The sequence below is a fragment of the Diospyros lotus genome, chromosome 1 (genome assembly GCF_014633365.1).
Source record: "Diospyros lotus cultivar Yz01 chromosome 1, ASM1463336v1, whole genome shotgun sequence".
Lineage (NCBI taxonomy): Eukaryota > Viridiplantae > Streptophyta > Magnoliopsida > Ericales > Ebenaceae > Diospyros > Diospyros lotus.
Window position 1 is genome coordinate 38,176,408 of NC_068338.1, and position 24,853 is coordinate 38,201,260.

A 24,853-nucleotide genomic window follows, 5' to 3' on the forward strand; every position below is an offset into this window, starting at 1 on the left:
GAGTCCCCCCACTCCCCACCTAATCACCATTTTCCTTTTCATTTCATTTTTGTTTATGTTCTCTCTCTTTCCCTAAATCCAAACTCCCGAAAGTTCCAAATTTCTAGTTCCCCCCATTCATTTGATCTCTCGCCTTCCATTTTTACCAAAACAAAATTGGAAGCAACCTAACCCTCACCTTCTCTCTCTCTAAAATTGTCGTCCTTCTCTCTTCGCTCTCGCTCTCCCATGGCGGTTCATCACTCCATTTCCTTCCTTCAGGTGCTCTCTCTCTCTCTCTCTCTCTCTCTCTCTCTCTCCATATATGTATATCTGAATTTTTGTATGTAATTACTTATTATGTTTTACATAGATGCGTGTTTATCAATTTCTGAATCCTCTTTTTCGCGTTTGTGAATTTGACTGCTTATATTCATTATTGCTCTTGATTTCTGATTTTTTTTCCCGAATTTGATTTTATTGGCTCCTGATCGGATTGGAGTTTGGAAAGATCCGCCGATGAGTATGTTGTCTTTTACTATGAGAATTGTTTGTAGAGGTTGAATTTGATTGAAATTAGGTTATGTGCAGGTATGGCCTTGGATGGAGATCTCGTGATTCGTCTGTGGCTTCGCTTGCCTGCCATCGGCTTATACATCAACATATATATACATATAATATTGTTTTGGTACAGAGGTGTAGTAGTGGGGCTTTGAAGAGGAAAATCAAGCAGTAGTTATGGGATATCTTAATTCTGTTTTCTCATCTACTAGCCAGTTTTCTGCTGATGACACACCTGTTAGCGGTGGTGGCCTCAGGTGACTATTAATTTGAGATTTTCTCCATCTTCCTGTATATATGTCCACACCTTCAAATGTTTTCAGTTGGTTGGATTGTGGGGTTAAATCTAATTTGTTGTATAATATGATGGATTTCACTATCATTGAGAGAAGCTTCCCGAGCAGCATGTATCTTGTTATTTTTTTATCTCTGCAGGTTTATTCTGTTTATTATGAATTTCTTTATGTTAATGATGTACATCTTCAATGATTTATCCATGTTGTGCATATAGTCATAGATGGAGATGATTGGCAAGGTATCAATGTAGCTGACTGGTAATATGATTCTCAACCAATAATAATAGGTCTTTTAGGAAAGAAAAACATTGACAATGCCTCACGTTAAAAGGCCTTACAGAAAGTTAGGCCAATAGAAATGACCGGTGATCTAAAGCTCATGTAGCTGACCTTACATAGTGGGATAAAGCCATGATATGTTGTTTTTATCTTACCCTAATGGTGTAGATAATGTTTCGTCCAACTATTTGCCCAATGGAGTAATATCTGTTTAAGTCACCATGTGGTCCAACTGTTGGTTAAAATATCTGCATGGATGAGAAATTTTATTTATCACAAATCCTTTTATAGCAGTGGACAGGATATAGATCCTTGATCCTTATATGGATATTGTTATGTTGTGTTGGCATTGCATTAATGTCCATACATTGCAATATGGCAGCGATATTTATGCAATCGCATTTGTTTGTGTCTGCCCCTACATCTGTACAAAGACAAAGCTTGTCATGCAAGCTGACAGTAAGAAAAGTCAAGTGATCATGATTTGTCGTGCTGGACATCCTTAAAAAAATGCAACACCAACCAATTTTATGCAGGCAAATTGTAGAGATCTTTGCTTTTTAACCACTTTTTGTCATGTAATATGTCATTTTGCATCCAGCTATAGAAGTGACATGTTATGTCTGTAACTATATAATAGTATATATGTATATTGACATCATTTGTACATATGGACATAACCAGGGGGCTAGGGGGGGAATAAGCTTCTCCTCAGCTCCCTGCTGCACTCCCCCACCATGACTAGAATCTAATACCTTCCTTTCCCACCGAAAACAACTCTAACCTCCCTCCTTCCTGCCGTCATTATGAAAAATCATTAATTAGTACATTAATTAAATTATTACATCTACAATGATGTAAGATTTAAATTGTACATAAAATATTAGGAGAATTTAAGTTTGAAAGAATCTCGTAAAATATTATTTTACATGCAGCCTTTATCTTTGATCCAAAATATTCATTCAAGGGGAAAGATTTATATTTCTCATAGTCCCTTTCAGAAAACAATTTGGTAATACAAATTATAAAAAGGAAAACATCTCTTTACTAAATCACAATTAATTTGATTCATACCTGAAAAATTATTGTAACTTTTTTCTAAATCACGTGTGATTTTCATGGTATTAAGTGACATCAAATAATCCTTTTTTCTTGCATACGTGATGATGATCCATCGGGTAACAATTTTAGAAATTAAGGAATAAAGATTAATAAATGCTCAAAATTGTGTTGTTTTATCTTGTTTATGACTAGCATTGCCTTCTCTCCTTTGAATTAGGGGGAAGAAGACTAGTATTACTTTTAGGGAGGCAGAGAAGCTGTTCTTTTCAGCTATTTTAATGACATTAAAAATCTGACAAACAACAATAATGGAGTTGTTTTGACCAATAAAAATGAGAATGCGTGATTTATTTTGATTGCTGAATTGAGTTTGCAATGCATGCTTAGATATCTCAGAATGGAAACTAGAACCTTTCTAAGTTTGTTAAATTTGAAGTGGCGTAACTTCACATTGTGAAATTGTTACATTTGTTATGAGACATGAATATGTTGGCATCACAAAGAAATAATAAAACATGGAAAAGGTAAGAAGTCATATTTTTATAAGCATCTATCATTTTTCTTAAAAGTCCTTTTTTCTATCATGTTTTGTGGATATTTCCATTCTTGTGCTAGGCTTTAATATAAATATTTATTGAGTAGATTATATTCACACCCTCTTGGAAATTTTTTTTTTTTGGCTAATGAGGAGAGGAAGGTGGGGTGACTAACATAGCAACCCCCTTTGAGCATAACCATGAGGGCCTTTCCTCAATAGGGAATGTCCTGTTTGAGTCATAGCTACTATTAGAAAGGCGAGCCTATCACCCTAGTCGATTGCAGTGCATGTGGATACCCATTTTACCGTTATGGGTCTAGGTCATCCCACAAGTAGGATAGGCTTAATGTTTGAAGTTCACAGTCGGGTGACACTTAAGAACTCTCGAATCGTTGGGCTACCACCATAGTGGTGTCACGACCTGCTAGTTAATTAGGGGTAGTTGTAGTATTTTTATTTAGTTGTATTTTTACAGTTATTTTCTAGGAGTAATTGGGTATTATCTAAAACTAATTTACAGTTATGGAACAGTGGGGAGGTAGTGGAGTGATTTATAAGCAATTATTGGTAGTGGAGGAGTGGTAACTATCACAAATAACTGTTAGTTAGTTTTTTATATAAATATGTAACCCCATAGTGTAGAAAATGTTACGAGTTATCAAGAATTTATTGAAGTCTTTCTGTTCTCCCTCAATTTTGTCTATTTCCCCCCTATTGTTCTGTCTAATTTTCCCCTCATTTCTGTCTTTTCTCCTCCCTCATTTTAGTCTATTCTCCCTAATACTATAATTTCCCTCTCATTCCTGTCATTTCTCCTCCCTCATTTTTGTCTCTCTCCCCCTTATTTCTTCCTATTTCTCCCTCAAATTCCAGTTCCATCTCCAAAGAAAACATCACTTAGGACTAGGTTCCTAACAAGTGGTTCCTCTTGAAGTTTGTTAGTGATACAATCTCCTCAATATAGCGACAAAGGAAATTAAATAATCTTCGGAAGGCAAAATTTCTTGTAATAATTTTCTAATTTTCCTCAAAAATTGCCCCCAATGTGGATAATATATATGTGCAGGCTCCACGACGCATAATTGTCTCTAGTCAATGGTTGAGAGACTAGAACGAGCCTAGGGTTGTCGGAATGGTGAAGAAAATAAGGACTAGATCTGTCGTTGATGGGGGAATTGCTCATCGACAACGGAGATTGTTGAGTGATTGATCAAACACTTAGCACACAATCCTCACACTCACTTAAAAAACAGAAAGGAAACAAGAGACAAAAGGGTTTATCTTGGTTTGGACTTTGAATGAATCAAAGTCCTACATCCAGACTGAAGGCGATACCCAGAATTCACTATAGAATAGATCAGTACACACAGAGCCTTCACACACAGGCTTCCCTCACAGAGATTATAAAGTCTAATAATCCTAGGCTTTTCTCTCTCTCGTGTACATGCAGAAAACTGAAGAAAATGCGCACCAGAAACATAGCCGACCCCTCTATTTATATAGTATAAGGGAGGTAGCAATTACAAGACATTTAAAAGAAAGAACAAAAGTTGGTACTAACCGTTACATGGTTCGTCACCGTTACAATGGCTTTTAAAACTTAAAAAACATTTGATTCCTTTAATGCCTTTATTATGATTTTAAGACTTATTTTGTGCAAACTTCAACAATTTCTCCACCATTTGCATAAGTTGAGTATTTAATCTTCAGTCTTCCGATTCTCCTATGGATTATGCATCTGCCTTCTTCCTGACCTTCCTTCTTTCATATCCTAAGCTTGACTGCTTAGGCTTCCTGAAGCTATCTGGAGTAGCTTCAAATAGTGCTTCAACTTGGCTGTTGGAATGGCCTTGGTGAATATGTCTGCTACATTGTCTTCACCAGCTACCTTTATCAACTTAAGCTCCTTCCTGTCTAGCACCTCCCATATGAAATGATGTCGCACATCGATGTGCTTTGTGTGTTCATGATGGGCTTGGTTCTTAGATATATGAATGGCACTTTGGTTGTCACACATAATAGTAGTATCTATCTCCTTTCCAAGTAATTCTCCTTGCAGTCCTTTTATCCACAATGCTTCCTTAATTGCCTCTGAAATAACAATGTATTTTGCCTCAATAGTTGACTAGGCTACTACATGTTGTACTTGCTTTCCAACTTATTGTAGCATCCCAAACATGGAAGACATAACCGGTTGTGGACCTTCTTCTATCCAGATCTGTTGCATAGTCAACATTTGGATATCCTAGGATACTAGCCTCACTTTCCACCTTGGCTCCACCATAAACTAATACTGTATCCAATGATCCTTTCAAGTACTTAAATACCCATTTAACTGCATTCCAATGAAGTTTTTCGGGGTTTGCCATAAACTGGTTGATCACACTTATTGCATGTGCTAAGTCTGGCTGTGTACATACCATACTGTACATCAAGCTCCCTACCACACTTGAATAGGGGATTTCTTTCATTTCTTCATGATCTTCTTTGTCAGTAAGAGATTGGGTTGCTGGTAGATTGAAGTGTTGGGCAAATGGAATACTTACAGCTTTTGCCTTAGCCATTCCAAACTTCTAGATTAATTTTCTTAAGTATGCTTTATGTGAGAAACATAGGGTTCTCTTCTACCTATTTCTGGTGATTTCTATTCCCAATATTTTCCTTGCCTCTCTTAGATCTTTTATCTCAAATGTTGACTTTAAATCCAACTTTAACTGTTGAATTTCTTTCCCTGATTGGCTGGCAATCAGTATATCATCAACATACAATAGGAGATATATTGATATGCTGCTGGATATATGCTTAAAATATACACAACAGTCCTATGAGTTCCTAGCAAACCCATGTTCTATCATAAATGTGTCAAACCTCTTATACCATTGACGTGGGGACTGCTTGAATCCATACAAGGATTTCTTCAATAGGCAGACCTGTTCTATTTTTCCTTTAGATTCAAACCCTTTTAGCTGCTCCATGAGGATCCTTTCATCTAATTCCCCATGTAAAAATGTTGTTGTAACATCCATCTTCTCCAAAACCAAGTTTAATTCAGCGATCATTGCTAGAAGGACTTTAATTTGAGGTATGCCTTACAAGAAGGGAGAATACCTCATTGAAATCCACTCCTGGAACTTGAGTGAAACATCTTGCAACCAACCTAGCTTTATATCTAGGCCTTGCATTTTCTTCTGATCCTTCCTTTACCTTATATAGCCATTTGTAGCTTACTACTAATTGTCCTTGTGGCCTTTCAACTAAGGTCCAGGTCTTATTCTTCTTAAGAGAGTTTATTTCGGACTTCATGGTTTCAACCCACTTAAGTGAGTCTTTTGGGGAGACTGCTTCCTCATAGGTCAGGGGTTCATCTTCAATAACTTCTGATGCACTTGTAAGTGCATAGGATACTAGATTTGAGTAATCATAACGTTTAGGGGGTCTACTTTGCCTTTTCTTCCTATCTCTTGCAACGTTATACCTTTGTAAGTCAGGCTCACTCTCAGGATCTAATTTATCCCTACACTCTTCTTGAGGGTCAAATTCTTGGTCTGCTACTGATTCCTTAACCTCCTCATGATGATCCAGATCATAATTTTGAGGATTATCAGTATTGGTACTTGGAATTTCATCTTGCCACTCAATGTTTATTGATTCTGTTGTAGGAGATGGTTGCTCATTATCCTTTTCATGCAGGCCTTTAGTTATGGAATTTTCGTCAAAAATGACATCTCGGGTAATGAGAATCTTTTGGCTCTCAGGTTCTAAATTCCAAAGCTTGTACCCCTTTACCCTAGCTGGGTATCTAATGAAAATACATTTCTTTGCCCGGGAGTCTAACTTTCCTTGTTTCACATGGGTATATGCAATACACCCAAATACCTTCAAGTGTTCTAGATTAGGTTTATACCCATTCCATTTCTCATAAGGGGTTTTAAAACCAATAGCTGCTGATGGTGATCTATTGATCACATATGCAGCAGTGTTTACGGCTTCTCCCCAAAATGCCTTAGATAGATTTGCATGAAATAACATACACCTTACTCTCTCTAAAAGTGTCCTATTCATTCTTTCTGCAAGGCCATTTTGTCTAGGATTCCCAGGGGCAGTTAGATGTCGAATTATCCCACTATCCTTACATAAATTCGTGAATTCCCTATTGCAAAACTCAAGGCCATTACCAGTCCTTGTTGTTTTAATTTTCTTCCCCTTTTGATTTTCTATCATGGTCTTCCATGTCTTGAAAGCTTCAAAAGTCTATTCTTTGGACTTCAAGAGATAACCTAGACCATCCTTGAATAATCATCTATTATAGATAGAAAATATCTTGCTCCACCATGAGTCAGAATCTGGGCAGGTCCCCATCTATGTATATAATCCAGAGGTGCCTTTGAGGAGTGTATGACATGTTTACTGAATTTTACCTTAGTAGACTTCCCATAAATGCAGGACTCACACTTCTCTAGTCTTGCCACCAGATCCTTTTCCAAAATCCCTTGGTTTGATAATTCTTTTAGGCCAAGTTCACTTATATGTGACATTCTAAGGTAAGGTGCCAAAGTCTTGCCTGTGTGCCTGCCTTTTCTCCAGCCACTGTTGCTTCTCCATTCAAAGTAGCAGGCTAGCAGCTTGCAGCACATGTATGCCGTTTTGCTGTAAGGCCTTCATACACACTAGGGATCCTCTAGTTATCTTTAGAGTTTCTTCATCTCCCTTAAAGCAGTGACCATTCCTAGCCAATTCTCCAAGAGAAATCAAATATCTCTTTAACTCGGTGTTAAACCGAGAACTCTAATCTTTCAAGAATCACTCAAAAATCTCACCGAATTCAAACAACAATCAAGACAGAAAGTAAACAATACAAACAAAATTGGAATATAAAAGAAAATCAAACCAGATTATAGCAGATATACCCTGGTTCATGCCATTTACATGGCATTATATCCAGCAATCCAATAAGCAACCAATCCACTAGAATCATATGAAAAACCAGTACAAGAATACCCCTCTTTCACCTCACCTTGCCTCTCGAATACAATACTCTAACTGAAGGCAACAAGAACTACAAACTCACAGCTCTTTCTCTCGCCTTTCACTGTATTCGAACACAAGGGAATGAAAGATACAATTGATTGATGATTAGGCTGACCTCCGCACCCTTCTATTTATAAACTAGGGGGGCGGAACTACCTAAGGGAAAAATAACTAACTCATAAAAGTCAAAACTACCCTTAGTAATTACAATTAGTTACATTTAAATCCTATTAACTAACTGCTGCCAAATCATCTCTTATTTCTTCCTGATTTCTCCCATAATTCCAGCATTCTATTACTTTGGGCAAAACAGTAACAAATCTCCACCATTTTGCTCTAAGTAATCCTGGAACTTCAGCCTTCTAGCTTTGCTCACTTCTTGAATAACTTGAAAACATATCAATCAAAACACATCAAACTGTAACAGCATTAAGCAATGAAGTAACTTGGACATTGGAACAGCCTTAGTGAAAATATCAGCAGCATTTTCACTTCCAGCAACTTTTATAAGCTCAACCTCCTTCTTCTCAAGGATTTCTCTTATAAAATGATATCTAATGTCAATGTGTTTTGTTCTTTCATGATGACTGATTTTTGGCCAAATGAATGGTAATTTGACTATCACACTTTAAAATAACCCTCACATCATATCCTAGGAGTTCACTAATCAAACCTTTCAACCACAAAGATTCTTTAACAGCCTCAGTTACAGCTATGTATTCAGATTCTGTAGTTGATAGAGCTACAACTGGTTGAAGGTTATATTTCCAGCTAATTGTAGATTTCCACAATTGAAATACATAACCAGTCGTTGATCTTCTCCTATCTAAATCTGATGCATAATCTGCATTAGAATATCCTATAATGTTTGGCTTTTTAAAGTCATCAACTTAACCATAAATCAAAACCTTGTTCATTGACCCCTTTAGATGTCTAAATACCCATTTTACTGCTGTCCAATGTTCCTTCCTTGGATTTTCCATAAATCTACCTATCACACTCATGGCATATGCTAAATCCGGCTTAGAACACACCATTGCATACATAAGGCTGCCAACAGCATTAGAGTAGGGGATTCTCTTCATTTCTGATAGGTTCTTTTCATCTGTTGGAGACTGGGCATGAGAAAGTTTAAAATGTTGAGCAAATGGTATATTTATGTCATGATCCTAGGGCTTAACCTAAGATCAGTTTGGGAATAGGAAGAATCCGATCCTGCCCAGGAACGAAAGGAAATTAAGGAGGAATTTGAGAGAATGAGGGAGAGATTAGAAGAACAGAAAAGAGGGAGATGAAGATCAAGAAAGGGGAGAGAATTTGGAAGAGGAGAAAAAAAGATTTCAATTCATTAATTTCTTGGATAACAAAACAAACCATTACAACAACCTTTTATAGGCATATTTGCCTTCTAACAGCCTAGTACATGCTCCCATGTGCTTCTAACCACTTGCTAAAATATCGCTAACAAACTATTCTATCCTATTACAGTAATACCTTTTTGTTGCTCATAGGGTCATGACAATTCCCCCCTCCTCAAGAGAGTTCTTGTCCCCAAGAACTTGTCGCGAGTAATCGTTGCTCTTCATCCAATTTGAACCTTCTCTATGCAGATCATCCTCCTTTCTTTCTTTCTACCTTTAGGTCTTTTCTTCTTCATTCTTAGGTTTCCAAGATTAATTCCAAGTATAAATTGGCCCAGAATTTTATTAGGGAAAACTTCATTACCATCCACTACAAGTAAGGAGAGCAAATCTACAACCATAGTTGTTGTTATTGTACCCCCATTCAACCCCCAGCCATGCTTTGCTGCAAAAATATCAACAACAGCCTCGAAATGCAGCAATGGGGACTTGTAAACTTGCCTTGAATGCTCATACCAAGACTGTTTGTGAGCATTAACATTAGGAGTTGCTGCAACTTCAATTTCAGCTAGTGATTCATCCCTCCATGCAGTAGACAACAACTTGGATTTGCTAGTGGAAGTAAAAAACAGCACAACAGTAGAAGCTGTGTTCCCCTTAGCAAAACCTTTGACTTCTTCCGCTATATCCCCTTAGCTTTCCTCCAGCTAGTGCTGCCTTCACCTTCTCATTGCCTATTTCATCCCAAGTAAAGGATAGTTCAGCCTGCTTTGGAACCGAAATCCCATCGAAAGAATACTTCTTCTCAACCTCCAGCTTCTTCCTTACTGCCAGTCCAAGTTCATCAGCCTTAGGGTCAATTTCCGTAGAGTCAATATAAGATTCTTCAGGTCTTTTGATACCATTTGCCTGATCCCATGCAGTTCCATCAGCATCTCTATCTCTCTGTTTCTTCTTCAGTGCCTTCAATGTTAATTCTTGGAGCCTGGCACTATCAACAGCATGCTTGAGAGTCTTGGGCTGAAACTCTGTCACCATTGGCCTCAACTCTTTGTTCAAACCAATTAAGAAGCTTGAAACGAAATAGGACTATGTCAAATAGGGGTTATGATTGAGCATCAAGGCCATCAGTTCTTCAAACCTCATTTCGTACTCCGTCACTGACCCATCTTGCTTGATTTTGTAGAATTCTTCCACCACATTAGACAAACATTGATCTCCAAACATTTCCCCTTGCAGCCTTTGGGTAGTTGCCTCTTTAGGTCTTCTCACTTCTTTTTCATATTCATTCCAATTAGATGAAGGAGGTGGTGATGAGAAAGAGGGAGCATACCTCTCAGTATTCTCTAGGATATGTGGAGTTAGTTTCTTCATGGATGATTGACTTTGGCGGGTGAACATGTCCATGAGACCCTGTAGTTGATCCCTCATTTCATCTAGAAACCCATTCACCCTTCTCTCAAAGCGCCCCAACCTTCTCTCCAAGTTTCCAAGAGGAGCATCCAATGTCATGACTGTTTAGTGGAGTTGCTGATTTTTCTTTTTTGCAGTTGTTTTCCTTGTTTAGTAGCCTTCAATTTGAATTGGAAACCACAACCCAGGACTAATTGTTCAGCTATGATAATCCAACTCTAGCCCTTCAAATCGGAACTGAGAAATCATTTATCAATACCCAAATCCCTTTGCTGAAATTAATTTCAGCAGCCTAAAAATCGAATTGGAATCGTATTTCTGCTTCGTTCTCAATTGCATATGCCTCTTTGCCTTCTGAACTTTATCATTCCTGCCACTGGATCACCATCGTAAGCCACCGCTAGAGATTAATTCCGCCAGAAACGTTCCAGCCTTAATTGCCTATTTTTGCAATCGACCCAGCCTCACACCAACCCAAGAGAATCACATGCGCCGCAATCAACAATTGCAATGGATAGCGACAGTAAACCCCCCCAGTCGCTTCACCAACACGAGTCGGAAGGCAACCAAAACCGTAGCACACAGTGTCTTCCGATCGAAGTTGCAACATCCACAAAACTCTGGTCGGAATTCCAATCAAAACCGCCACAACACAGCCGCACCTGTAGGAAACTTATCGGTCTGGTTGGATTGGTCTTTCGGTCTGGTCACAACTCGTTGGGCCGTTTGCTCCACCTCCGACGGACTCACACTCGCCTTGGACAATCGCAACCCTCTGGGCCGTTCGCTTCACCTCTGGTCACCCACTCTAGTCACGACCTTTTGGGCCGATGTTGAATTCGTGTATCGCTGAAGTCGCCTAGCCTTGTTTCGTCGTCGTAATCGCTGGAATTCACAACTTCTTGTTATCTAATCGGCTCAATTCGGCCTCTTACAAGGCCCTCACTCTGTGACGCCTTCCAATTCGGATCGCTTGGCCTGCTTGTTTGCAATTCTAAGCCAAAGCTTGCTTTGCTCCGCTTCGCCTTTCGAATTCAGTCACTGCTTTTTCCCAAATCTACTACCAATGGCTATCGGAATCACCGGAACGGAATTCAGTTCGCTTCCCTTGAAACTCATACCTCTGTAATTGATCGACTCAATTGTTCGATCAATTCTACTGTCGCTTTACGGAAACGCCTACTGCATTTGTTCGGTTCCACAATCTTTCGCCAGACTCGAGGTGTTAGCCTAAACTACCTACACTCATCTGCTGCTATTGGATTCCATAGTTGCCTTCTAATTTCGAGAATCAAGAAGGAAAGTCACCGAGAAATGGTGACTCGATACTAATTTGTCATGATCCTAGGGCTTAACCTAGGATCAGTTTAGGAATTGGAAGAATCCGATCCTGCTACGGCCAGGAGCATAAGGAAATTAAGGAGGAATTTCAGAGAATGAGGGAGAGATTAGAAGAAGTGTTAGGGGGATTAGAAGAACAGAAAAGAGGGAGATGAAGATCAAGAAAGGGGAGAGCATTTGGAAGAGGAGAAAAACATATTTCAATTCATTAATTTCTTGGATAACAAAACATACCATTACAACAACCTTTTATAGGCATATTTGCCTTCTAACGGCCTAGCACATGCTCCCATGTGCTTCTAACCACTTGCTAAAATATCCCTAACAAACTATTCTATCCCATTACAATAATACCCTTTTATTGCTCATAGGGTCATGACAATGTATTACTTTTGCATTTAACATATGAAATTTTCTCATAATTTTCTCTAAGTAGACTTTCTGGGATAGCTGAAGAGATTTATTATGCCTATCTCTGAGAATTTTCATTCCTAAAATCTTCTTGGCCTCGCCAAGTTCTTTCATCTCAAAAGCTGACTTAAGTTTAAGTTTTAAACTTTGAATTTCAGCTGCTGAGTGATTTGCTATAAGCATGTCATCTATATGCAGCAAGAGATAAATTGCTATTTTAGTGAAAATATGCCTAAGATAGACGCAACAATCAAAAGAATTTCTTATAAACCCTTGACTTATTATAAAAGAATCGAATTTCTTGTATCACTGTTTAGGGGATTGCTTTAGTTCATATAAGGACTTCCTCAACAAGCAAACCTTGTCTTCTTTACCCCTAACTTCAAAACCTCTAGACTGATCCATTAGAATTTCTTCCTCTAATTCACCATGAAGAAATGTTGTGGTAACATCCATTTGCTCTAAGTAAAGGTCTAGATGGGCTGTCATAGCTAGCAGAATTCTTATAGAAGTGTGCCTTACAACTGGTGAAAACACTTCATTAAAATCAATTCCTGTTACTTGGGTAAAACCCCTAGCTACTAACCTAGCTTTATACCTAGGTTTAAGGCTATCTCCAGCTTCTTCTTTTACCTTAAATAACCACCTACAACCTACTATCCTTTTTCCCAAGGGTCTATCCACTAACACCCATGTTTCATTCTTTCTTAAGGATTCCATCTCAGCTTCCATGGCTTCCTGCCATTTTTGAGCTTCCTTAGAACTTACAGCTTCTTCATAGGTTTGTGGTTCTTCTCCTGCCATTTCTTCTACACTTAATAGTGCATATGCTACCAGATCCAAGAACCCATATCTCACTGGAGGCCTGCTTATTCTTCTCTGCCTATCTCTGCCTATAGTATACCTATCTCCAACTGGATCTCCTATTGTACTAGATGAACCAGCACTGTCCATGTGCTGATCTTCATCATAACTTGATGAATCCCTAACTTCTATAGATCTATCAAGACTATCTTGGCTTGAGGATTCTTCACCGGCACTTGGCTGGTCCTGGAAAGGTTCTAAGGGAGAATTGAAAACAGTGACATCATTCTGTTGCTGCTGTTTAAAATTTACGGCTTTGGCTTTCTCTTCCTTGTCCTCATTTTTCTTCTCTAGATCGATAAATGAATTTTCATTAAAGGTTACATCTCTACTTATCATGGTTCTAGGCATATCTTTTTCTAAATTCCACAACTTATAACCCTTAACCCCTAAAGGATAACCAATAAACACACACTTCTTAGTCCTAGGTTATAATTTTCCTTGTTTTATATGTGCATAAGCTATACACCCAAATATCCTAAGGTGATCTAGGTTTGGCTTATGATTATACCACATTTCATAAGGAGTCTTAAACTCTAAGGTTGATGAGGGTGACCTGTTTATTAAATAGGCTGCTGTAACAACAGCCTCTCCCCAAAATGCTTTTGAAAGCCTAGCATGGAATAACATACATCTTACCCTCTCAAGGAGGGTCCTATTCATGCACTCGGCTAGGCCATTTTGCTTAGGATTTCCAGGGGTAGTAAGGTGTCTTAAGATGCCATTCTCATTACACAATTGGGTGAATTCCTTATTGCAAAATTCTAAGCAATTATCAGTCCTAATGGCCTTTAATTTTCCACCATTTTGGTTTTCAATCATGATTTTCTAGGTTTTAAAAGCATCAAAGGTGTTATCTTTTGTTTTTAAAACATAAACCCAAACCATTCTAGAGTAGTCATCTATAATAGAAAGAAGATACCTAGCTCCACCATGAGTTGGAGTTTGACTAGGGCCCCATAAGTCCGAATGGACATATTCTAGTGGACCTTTACTGGCATGTAATGCCTTCTTAGGGGATTTTACTTTCATAGATTTTCCATAGATGCAGGTTTCACATGTATCTAAATCTGTTATTTTTCGGAACCTAAGATCCCTTGGTTAACTAATTCTTTAAGCCCTTGGATACTTATATGAGCCATCCTAAAATGCCATAGTTTTGATAGCTCATAGGTCTTTTCTTCCCCTATAGCTGCATCTCCATATATTGTGGAAGCTATCATAACAAATATTCCATTTTTAAGGACTGCCTTCATACATATAAGAGATCCTTTAGCTACTTTGAGAATATTCCCACAACCACTATAACTGTAGCCATTCTTAGCTAGTTCTCCTAAGGAGATCATATTCCTTTTAAGTTCTGGGACATTCCTTACAGATGTTAAAGTTCTAATTGACCCATCAAACATCTTAAGCTTAATATCCCTAATCCCCTTTATCCCACACTCTTGGTTATTTCTGAGTAAAACCTCCCCCCCCCCCCCCCCTCCTCATGTCTTTATAATTCAAGAACCATTCTATGTGAGGTGACATATGGAAGGAACATTCGGAATCTAAAACCCATACCACTTCATCCGAATGTCTTGAAACCACAAGAACATTCGAACTATCATAGTCTAACTCACAAGTTGAGTTTGAAAACTCTAATTTATCTTTATCAGAAAAATCCTGCTTTCTTTTAGGACAATTTTTCTTTATATGTCCTTCCTCATGGCAATGGAAACATCTAAATGTTTTCTTGCCATTTCTGGACTTCGATCTAGACTTTCCTTTAGTCTTAGAGTCTTTCATTTCGGATCTATACCTAGTTGAAAGGGCATCACCAGCAGTTTTCTTTGATTCTACTTTCTGTTGTAAATCTTTAGAATTAAAGGCACCTATAACATCTTCTAAAGATATGGTATCTCTTCCATGCTTTAAAATGTCTACAAAAGTGCTCATATGACTTAGGCAATGAATGTAATAGAATTAGGGCCTTATCTTCTTCTTCATATGATATACTTAAGTTTTCCAAATCAAGACACAATTTGTTAAATTCATCAATATGATTTTGAAGCTTTTGCCCTTCTTGCATTTTGAAAGTAAAAAATTTTGCTTTCAGATACAACCTACTCGAAAGGGATTTGGTTATATACAAGCTTTCTAATTTGGCCCACAAATTCTCGGCAGTTTCCATTTTAGACACTTCTCTTAGGACTTTATCTCCTAAATTCAAGATTAGGGTGTTGAAAGCTCTTTCACAGATTTCTTGCCTACGATTATTGGCTTCTAATCTTTGCTTGGCAGTTGTGGTTTCTGGGGTGCTAAAGCTTCCTTTAACCCTAAATTCCCCATCAAGGCTTTCATCTTAATCCTCCAAAGTCCAAAATCATTAGTGCCATCAAATTTTTCAATGTCATATCGGGCAATAGGGGTCGCGGAAGCCATAGTAGACAACTCTTCTATGGGTTTCTTGATTAAATGACCTAAAGCTCTTATACCAAATTGTTAAACCGAGAACTCTAATCTTTCAAGAATCACTCAAAAACCTCACCGAATCCAAACAACAATCAAGACAGAAAGTAAACAATACAGACAAAATTGGAATATAAAAGAAAATCAAACCAGATTACAGCACACACGATATACCCTGGTTCATGCCATTTACATGGCACTACATCCAACAATCCAAGAAGCAACCAATCCACTAGAATCGTATGAAAAACCAGTACAAGAATACCCCTCTTTCACCTCACCTTGCCTCTCGAATACCATACTATAACTGAAGACAACAAGAACTACAAACTCACAGCTCTTTCTCTCGCCTCTCACTATATCCGAACACAAGGGAATGAAAGATACAATTGATTGATGATTAGGTTGACCTCCGCACCCTTCTATTTATAAACTAGGGGGGCGGAACTACCTAAGGGAAAAATAACTAACTCATAAAAGTCAAAACTACCCTTAGTAATTACAATTAGTTACATTTAAATCCTATTAACTAATTGCTGCCAAATCATCTCTTATTTCTTCCTGATTTCTCCCATAATTTCAGCATTCTATTACTTTGGGCAAAACAGTAACACTCGGGAACATGTCTCACAACTCTTAAAGTTTTATAGGAGTTATCATACATCTTTAGTCTAACATCTCCTATACCAAGAACCTTGCACTCATGATCATTTCCTAATAGAACTTTACCCCCATTAGTGTCTTGATAGTTCACAAACTAGTGCTTATTTGGTTTCATATGAAAAGAGCATATTGAGTCCATTATCTATATCTCTTTTTCAGTTTTATGTGAAACAACTAAGGCATCCGAACTATCATACCCAAATTCACACATCGAGGCTCCACCATCAAAAATATTTTTATCTTGTAAGTCCTTTTTTCTCTTAGGACAATTTTTTTTAATGTGCCCATCTTCATGACAATAATAGCATTTAACTGGATTTTTCCCATTTCTTGACTTAGACCTAGATTTTTCCTTTGTCTTAGGTCTCTCTTCGTGTTCCTAGATCTAACAGTCAACACATCTCCAATGGGGGACTTTTCATCTAGTTTAAATCTTAAGTCTTTAGAGTTTAGGGCTCCAATTACATCATCTGAAGACAGCTTTTCCCTACTGTGATGCAAGATATCTACAAAATGCTCATATGACCATGGCAAAGAGTTCAGTAAAACCAAAACTCTATCTTCATCATCATACTTAACATTAATATTCTCTAAGTCTAGACAAAGCTTATTGAATTCGTCAATATGATCTTGCAATTTCTGATTATCCTTCATCCTAAAAGTAAAGAATCTTGCATTTAGAAATAACCGACTTGACAGTGTCTTTGCCAAGTAGAGGTTGTCCAATTTCTTCCATATCTCCAATGTCGTAGTCATCTTGGAGACCTCTCGAAGGACCTTATTGCCCAAGCTTAGAATGAGGGTACTGTATGCCTACTCTGCTACGCCTACTCTTCTACGTCTGTCTTCTATTCTGTCAAGAGGGTCTTGACCCCTTCTCCAACCTTTTCTTTTGACGACTCCTTTAGCGCCTTTTTTAATCCAAGATTTTTAAGAAGCGCCTGCATCTTAATTTTCCACAATGCAAAATCATTATTGCCATTGAATTTCTCAATATCATACCTTGAGGATGATGCTGATAGAGCCATTTCTTGATTTCGGTTTCTGTCTTTAACTCTTTTGAGTGAATCTTGATTGTGCGCTCGTAAATCTAGCTCTGATACCAAGTTGTTGAGCGATTGATCGAACACTTAGCACACAATCCTCACACTCTCACTCAAAAAACAAAAAGGAAACAAGAGACAAAAGGGTTTATCCTAGTTCGGACTTTGAATGAATCAAAGTCCTACATCCGGACTGAAGGCGATACCCAGAATTTGCTATAGAATAGATTAGTACACACAGAGCCTTCACACACAGGCTTCCCTCACAAAGATTACAAAGTCTAATAATCCTAGGCTTTTCTCTCTCATGTACATGCAGAAAACTGAAGAAAATGTGCACCAGAAACATAGGCGGCCCCTCTATTTATAGAGTATAGGGGAGGCAGAAATTACAAGACATTTAAAAGAAAGAACAAAAGTCGGTACTAACCATTATAGAGTATATGGTTAGCTACTGTTACAATGGCTTTTAAAACTTAAAAGACATTTGATTCCTTTAATGCCTTTATTCTGATTTTAAGACTTACTTTGTGCAAACTTCAACAGAGATGAATCAGATGCAATTGTCACCATAAAAGAGAATCAAGAAACAAGATAGGTTTGAACAAATCGATAGAAAACCAATAGAAGACCAGATCCGTCCAAACGATGAGATTGCTGGAAAAAAGACGGCAAGAATGAAATGGAGATGACGCAGGTTATTGGAAATGATGGAGGCAATCAATTCGCTCTGATACCATATTACAATAGAGAGGAAATGAAAAATACCTCAGAATTCTCATTAATCCAAATAAGCTGCATTGCAGCTTACTCTCTCAGCTCTTTTCCATGGCAAGGGGCTTAATGGTGAAGCCACAACTATCCATGCAATGTATTCACCTTAATTGCAAACGTGGACTATTGTACACATCACTATTGGCACTCAATCATCAACAATAACCACTATTCTTCCTTTATCTCACCACCGCTAACACACCCTCACTTCACCACTACATGTCAAGACAAAAAAATATTAAACCAATCCTTTGTGTTTCTTAAATCGTTTACAACCACCACCCTTCTTCCTTTGTCAATCTCACCACCACCAATACACCCAATCTCTCCCCCCCCCCCCAAAAAAAAAAAAATCATTTCTGTTAGAGACTTGGAACCCTCCACTTCTTGTATTGGTGTGGTACTGGTAATAGCCACCCCAAGATTACCATGATCACTGTGCTTCAATTCCACTAACATTTGACCTACTAACTACCAATTTGAAACCGACAATTAACCGAACTTGAAACAAAAAGATATATACTTATTGACTTGTATATACAAAAGTTATAACATCAAGCTGTAATCCAACAATAACATGAATTCTGGCTCACTAATCATCTCTATTCATGACTATTTCTTTTGAAAGACTATTATGTTTAATGTCAAGCCTAAGAGTTTCTTGACCGCTTTTTTCGTCTTTCTCTACCTCTTTTGGTTCAAACTTTTTTCATTATGTTACACTTATTATAGGTGTTTCTATTGGTTTTCATCATATACATGTTCATACCATCTTTAACACTTACCTCATCCTGTCTTTAGTAGGAGCCACCCTAACCTTATAACAAATTATCTCATTCCAAATTTTGGTTTTTCTGGTATGGTCATACATCTTCCATGATATTCTCCACTCAATTGTACTTATATTTTTCCCATATTAGCACTTAATTATCCAACATTCTATGGTATACACTAGAGTTAGTTTTGTAGTTGTTTGATGTAACTTTTCTTTCAGTTTTAATGAGATCTTATAACTTCATAAAAAGTTGGAAACACCATGCACTTCAACCATCCTGCCTTGATAGGGGTTGCTAGGTTTGGGTATGAATAATCAAGAGTTGGGTGATGATGTGCGGCAGAAGGGTGCTTTTGATTAGAGGGATGGGTTACCAAAGGGTTAGTTGGGTATGATTGATTTGTGGCTAATGGGATGAGAGAAGGGAGAGGGGTTTAGTAGGGAGAATTAGGGTTATTTTTTGGTGAGGGTGGTCAGATGAAACAGGAGGCTATGGTGAATGGGTGGGATAAGAAAGGGAGGCTGCAGGGTGATTGCGCAAGAGAGATGCTGGAGGAAAAAAGTAACCAAGTAAAATGTAGATTAACTAACAAGGATAAAGTTGATATTTTAGTAAATTTAGCTGTTGGGGTGTAATGGTTGACTAATGTTTTACCCATTGAGGTGGGAAATGTCAACAGCATGTAAATAATGAGAATGTAATGTCTTGTACCTCAGGGTCGGGGGCATGTTAGTCCAAAATCTTGGGGGAGTTAGATGTGATTTGCTCATATTTTGTGTCCGTGTAGTGTATTTTGTCAATATTTTAGTTGTACATTAATTTTTGCATCGCAATTTCTTTTGTTGCGTTTTAGATATTACATATGGAGTTGGATAAGCATAAACACCAGCCAATAGATAATGATAATGTTGCATATGCGTGCACATCATGTGGTACATGCTCAAAAAACCATTGATCTACTTAAGGACAAGTGCTTTTATACCTATTTGCTTTGTCCTTCCCTTGTTGAAGCTGAAAACATGCATCTAATGTTGTCATGCGTTTCTGGCAAAAATTTTGGAAGTTTAATGAATTTGTTGATGCCACATTAGCTTTCTGTTATGAGTACTCCCATCGAGTTAGATGTACTAGTTTTATGTGCATGTCAGGGAAAAAGTATTTCTGTGTTTGAATAAAACAAATGAGCAACCTACTTAATTACCGATTCTTGCTCTTCTACTTGGGTAAGTGTTGAGTACATGCCTGTCTTTATGTGTTAGCAAATACGATTTTGGTGTTGTAATAAAATTTGACTGGCCTACTTATACTCCTATTTGTGTAATAGTTTCCAAATTTTTTAGAGTCAAATGATATTTCAATGCTAGTTGAAAGCCTATTCAAATATTCTAGTGAGTGCTTCTGTTGTCTCTGGAAGTGGCATGCTCATGTCAGCAACCAACCAATGCATGCTGCCATGGACCAGCCTGTGAGGTGACCTATGGACCAAGTTTGAAATGAGTAGTGGTAGCACATGCATTGCCATATGTGCTGGCACTACTATAGGGATACTTTCCATCTAAATGCGCCTTTTATTGCCACTCGTATAAGACAATTCCAATGCATCCTTGGATCCCCCTCTACCTGCTGGCATTGTTATTTCCATCTAACCTTTATCTACCACTACCAACACATGATGACTGGATGCTCTTTGTTAAGCATGAGGCTTCTCCAAGTACCTTTCCATTTTTTGAAGCCATGCGTGTGGGTTTACCAAGCACGTCTTTCTCGGTCTTCTACTTTACAATGATCTGCATGACCTAGGTTGAGACTGGACTTCTACTTTACAATGATCTGCACGACCTAGGTTGAGACTGGACCTAGGATCTTGATTGTGGGACTTATTTGACATTCAAACTTCAGAATTCTGTTAAGTTGCTTGTCCCTTCTTGTCAAGAGAGCCTTTGCCTTGGCTGTTACCACAAGATAAGTGGTCTGTCCTGCATCCCTTGTGATAAGGGCCATGTCTTTATGTTCCACATTGATTACCACGCATGTCATATATAAGATGAAGCTTTGGTCTGCAGTAAGCATCTAATCCATGTAAGCCACCACTTGTTGATGTGTACATAAGAAGCATCATCATATTTGGACAAATCAGTCAGATTTTGTAACCTGTTTGATTAGTTCTATGGATGTTAGATTAATTGGCTCAGTTTTCTCGATCTTGATAATATTCCTAGGTTTGTGTGACATTCTAGAGTTTCATTATTTTCCTGTTTGATTTTAGCAACTCTGCCAGCTATAATTATCTGTGCATTTTTTTTTTTGTCGCCAAGAAAATTATCTGTGCATTGTAGTTGAGCATTTGAATAATGATTTCATTGATTTGGATTATTGACTTGTGGTTGTATGTTGTCAGGTCTTCATAGATATTTTCTGTTGCTGTTTACTAGTTAATGCCTCCTCATTGTCAGTACCAGTACTGATAGAGGATAATTATCCTCATGCAGCCCCTCTGACAACTTCTATCTCTTATGTGTGTGTATATTGTTCACAAGAAACAAAATGTATCTGGTGGTTGCATAAGCACTTACCATTTAGATAGGGACCTACGACCATATTACAGAACAGATTGTTGTTGATATTGTATGCGTTCTGTGGATTTAGTAATTCAAGGAATTTGTACCTATTTAATAGGCACATTAGTTCTTTCCAAGAATAAGACTGCACTTGAAAAGTCTAAATACATTTATAATTCTTTCCAACTAAGAGTGAACCAGAAAAGTCTTTAACACTATGTTTAATTTCTTATTTGGAAACAGTCAGAATGGTAAGTTCAGTTACGGGTATGCAAGCTCTCCTGGGAAGAGGTCATCAATGGAGGATTTTTATGAGACAAGAATAGATGGTGTGGATGGAGAGATAGTCGGTCTTTTTGGAGTTTTTGATGGTACGTATCTCGCTTCCCTCCTGCTGGGTGGCCACTTTCTTGTGCCTTTCCTTGGCGGTTCTCCAGATAAACACTGGTCTCAAAAATTTTTTGCTGCATGGTAATAGTATATTTCCTAAATGTGAAGTTCAATCACAACGTAGTTAGGTGTTAAATCTTTTCCAGCATGAATGATTGTGACAAGATTTTCTACACTTGTAATTATCTTTAAAATTGTTTCTATTGTCTTTGGTCACAGAAGTATTTTAAGCATTATTTGCTTTATCTGTCTGAACTTAGGTTTAGCTAATGAACAGACGGGAAGACTTTTGCACCTATGCATCTCATGTTTTATGAGAATCTGAATACATTTATAATTGGTGCTCCACTTCTTTCTATTCCTCTTATTGTTTTTATATTTTCTTTTGGCTGTTTCAGGCCATGGGGGTGCTCGAGCTGCAGAATATGTGAAACAAAATCTTTTTAGTAATCTGATCAAACATCCAAAGTTCATTTCTGATACCAAATCTGCTATAGGTTTGTATTTTCTTTGCAGTTGCTTTGAATTGTTCAACCAATTTACTTCATATTTATTCTGGATTCTCCTTTCTACAGCTGATGCATACAGTCATACAGACTCAGAATTTCTGAAATCAGAAAATAACCAAAACAGAGATGCTGGATCAACTGCTTCCACTGCCATCCTTGTAGGTGACCGTTTACTAGTGGCGAATGTTGGGGATTCCCGAGCTGTTATTTGCAGGGGGGGTGATGGTAATATTAATATTCAGAAAACTTTTTACTTATTTTGTTGTTCATTCTTTTCTGGCCTACTATTAAGGAATTGTTGCTAATTTTGTGCTCCTTATTCTTTGTAATGATTGTTCTGATGGGCCAGCTATTTATAGTGGGGAAGCTCTTTAAGAAGTTCAATCACTTGGCACATGTAGCTTCAAGAATGAGACAGCCAAACATACATGATTTGTCTAAGTAGCTTTCTATGATGACCTCTGCAACTAAGTGATAGTTGTTCGTGGCTTACCTATGTGGCTTTCTATGATGAACTTTATGACTATGGGATGTTTTTTCATTGTTTTGTTGTTAAAACGATTTTTTTGAAGGATGTGTACTTCCCGTGTGTCTTACTGACTTCCCTTATCCACCTGTGTTATTATACATTCTGCAGCCATTGCTGTTTCTCGTGATCACAAGCCAGACCAGACTGATGAGAGACAGCGTATTGAAGATGCTGGAGGTTTTGTGATGTGGGCAGGTAAATACACCTCATGCTTAGCTATATCCGCTATCATTTCTAAAATTGCTATGTTTTGGTGAACTGCTGGCTAATTTTTGTTGATAGGAACTTGGAGAGTTGGAGGTGTTCTTGCAGTTTCTCGTGCATTTGGTGATCGACTTTTGAAACAGTTTGTTGTTGCTGATCCAGAAATTCAGGTGTGCTTTGAGATATTGAATGCTCGAGTGAATTAATGGAAAAGTCAGCTTGATCCAGAAAACATATATGATCTGAATATTTTTTTTAATACTAAAATTATTCATGACTGTTGAAACACCTGCACAGACGAGCACACAACATTATGGGGTTAGGTGCAATTGCCTTTAAACAGAGAATGTTTATAATGGGTGGTTTCCAACTAAAATATCTGTGCAATAAAAGCTCGGGGGAAGGAAATATTATGATGAAAATTCATTTCTCATTTTCCTTTGTTCGAGATGCTTAGATGCACATATGAGAATAGTGCCAGATCTAGTCTGATACCCATGTATATATGTTCCGGTGGAACATATGAAAAAGCTGACTTGGTCTCCTATCTTCTTTTGTTTGGAAATGCCAGTACATGCTTATATTACAGTAGTGTTGCTGGTATCATGATGCGGCTCATTCCTATAGATATTAGCTACATGGTTATGTTTCACACTTGAAGTGTTATTTTTACTTACAACATACATATGGATATCACATGACCCCGCGTGCAAACATATGTTTCAATTTACATTTGAAACTACATCCCTTTTTTATTTCCACAAAATAGTTGAATTCTGTGGGACTGCCAAAAACTTTAAGGATGGAAATCTTTTGGTTTGTTAAAGTTCATCACATTAGAAGCTGTTATACAGGGATGCTTTTTGTGCCTGCTGGGCTCACCCCAGATAGCCGCCATTTCCCTTACTTCTAATCTGATCATATTTTTTTTTCTGTAAATAAATCTGATCATATTTGCTAATGGGTAAATTGACTGGTTAATTACAAATCCAAAATGCAGGAGCAAAAGGTTGACAGCTCTCTGGAGTTCCTTATTCTTGCAAGCGACGGACTGTGGGATGTTGTAACAAATGAGGTTGAATGAATTTATTTTTTCCATTGTCTTGTGGGCATGTGAGATGCTTCTTTGTTTGCTGCAGAATTTATCCTGGCTTGATTTTCTTTGCAATACAAAAGCATGGGTTTCTTAACCTTATTTCAAAAGATTGTTACCACTTTAAAGTCAAATAATTCTGTTTTGGTTGCCGTTTCTTTAAACCTCAACCTTCCCCCAGGAGGCCGTTGCCATGGTTAAACCAATCCAAGAGCCAGAGGCAGGGGCGAAGAGGCTGATGCAGGAAGCATGCCAGAGAGGCAGTGGAGATAACATTACCATTGTTGTTGTACGTTTCCTGGCCAACCAAGAAGCTTCTGCTCCTGGCAGCTGTGATTAAGAACCTTCGCCTGTCTGCTCTTCGAGGCAGGAGTGAATTACCGTATCTGCATTGGACAATGTTTACCAATTAGGAATATGAGCATGGACTCTTTAGTCTTAATTAGGGTTGCTAGTCCGGATATTGCATTTTCACCCATTTGGATAGAGTTGCATTTGGAATTGTAGCCAACTAGAAATTATGCGTGCTTGAGATTGTAAAATCCGTATCTTGATTTCGAATGTTGTATAGTCTGAACATCAGTCATCGTTCCTTTAATAATTGTGCGTTCCTGTGGTAAACTTCGTGTATGTACCATGAATCCGGCTGAGGACCTTGAGGTGTAGTATCCCAATAGGTCTGATGCTTCAAGGCCTATAAAATCTTCCTTTGGTCAAGGCAACTAAC

At 37.9% G+C, this 24,853-nt stretch overlaps 1 protein-coding gene across 2 annotated transcripts; it reads left to right on the top strand.

The window, feature by feature from the left end:
* LOC127800247 (probable protein phosphatase 2C 59) lies at nucleotides 1-24,747 on the top strand. Of its 2 annotated transcripts, XM_052334767.1 has the most exons (9): nucleotides 3-261; nucleotides 571-797; nucleotides 21,645-21,772; nucleotides 22,190-22,288; nucleotides 22,367-22,525; nucleotides 22,938-23,024; nucleotides 23,112-23,203; nucleotides 24,034-24,108; nucleotides 24,308-24,747. In XM_052334767.1, exons 2-9 carry the CDS (start codon nucleotides 718-720, stop codon nucleotides 24,464-24,466), a joined length of 879 nt encoding a protein of 292 aa, XP_052190727.1. In that variant the 5' UTR covers nucleotides 3-261; nucleotides 571-717; the 3' UTR covers nucleotides 24,467-24,747. The 2 variants fall into 2 exon arrangements, with proteins under 2 accessions (XP_052190719.1, XP_052190727.1); XM_052334759.1 differs by having other exon boundaries at nucleotides 1-261; nucleotides 22,190-22,525.
* Nucleotides 24,748-24,853: the final 106 nt, after the last annotated feature.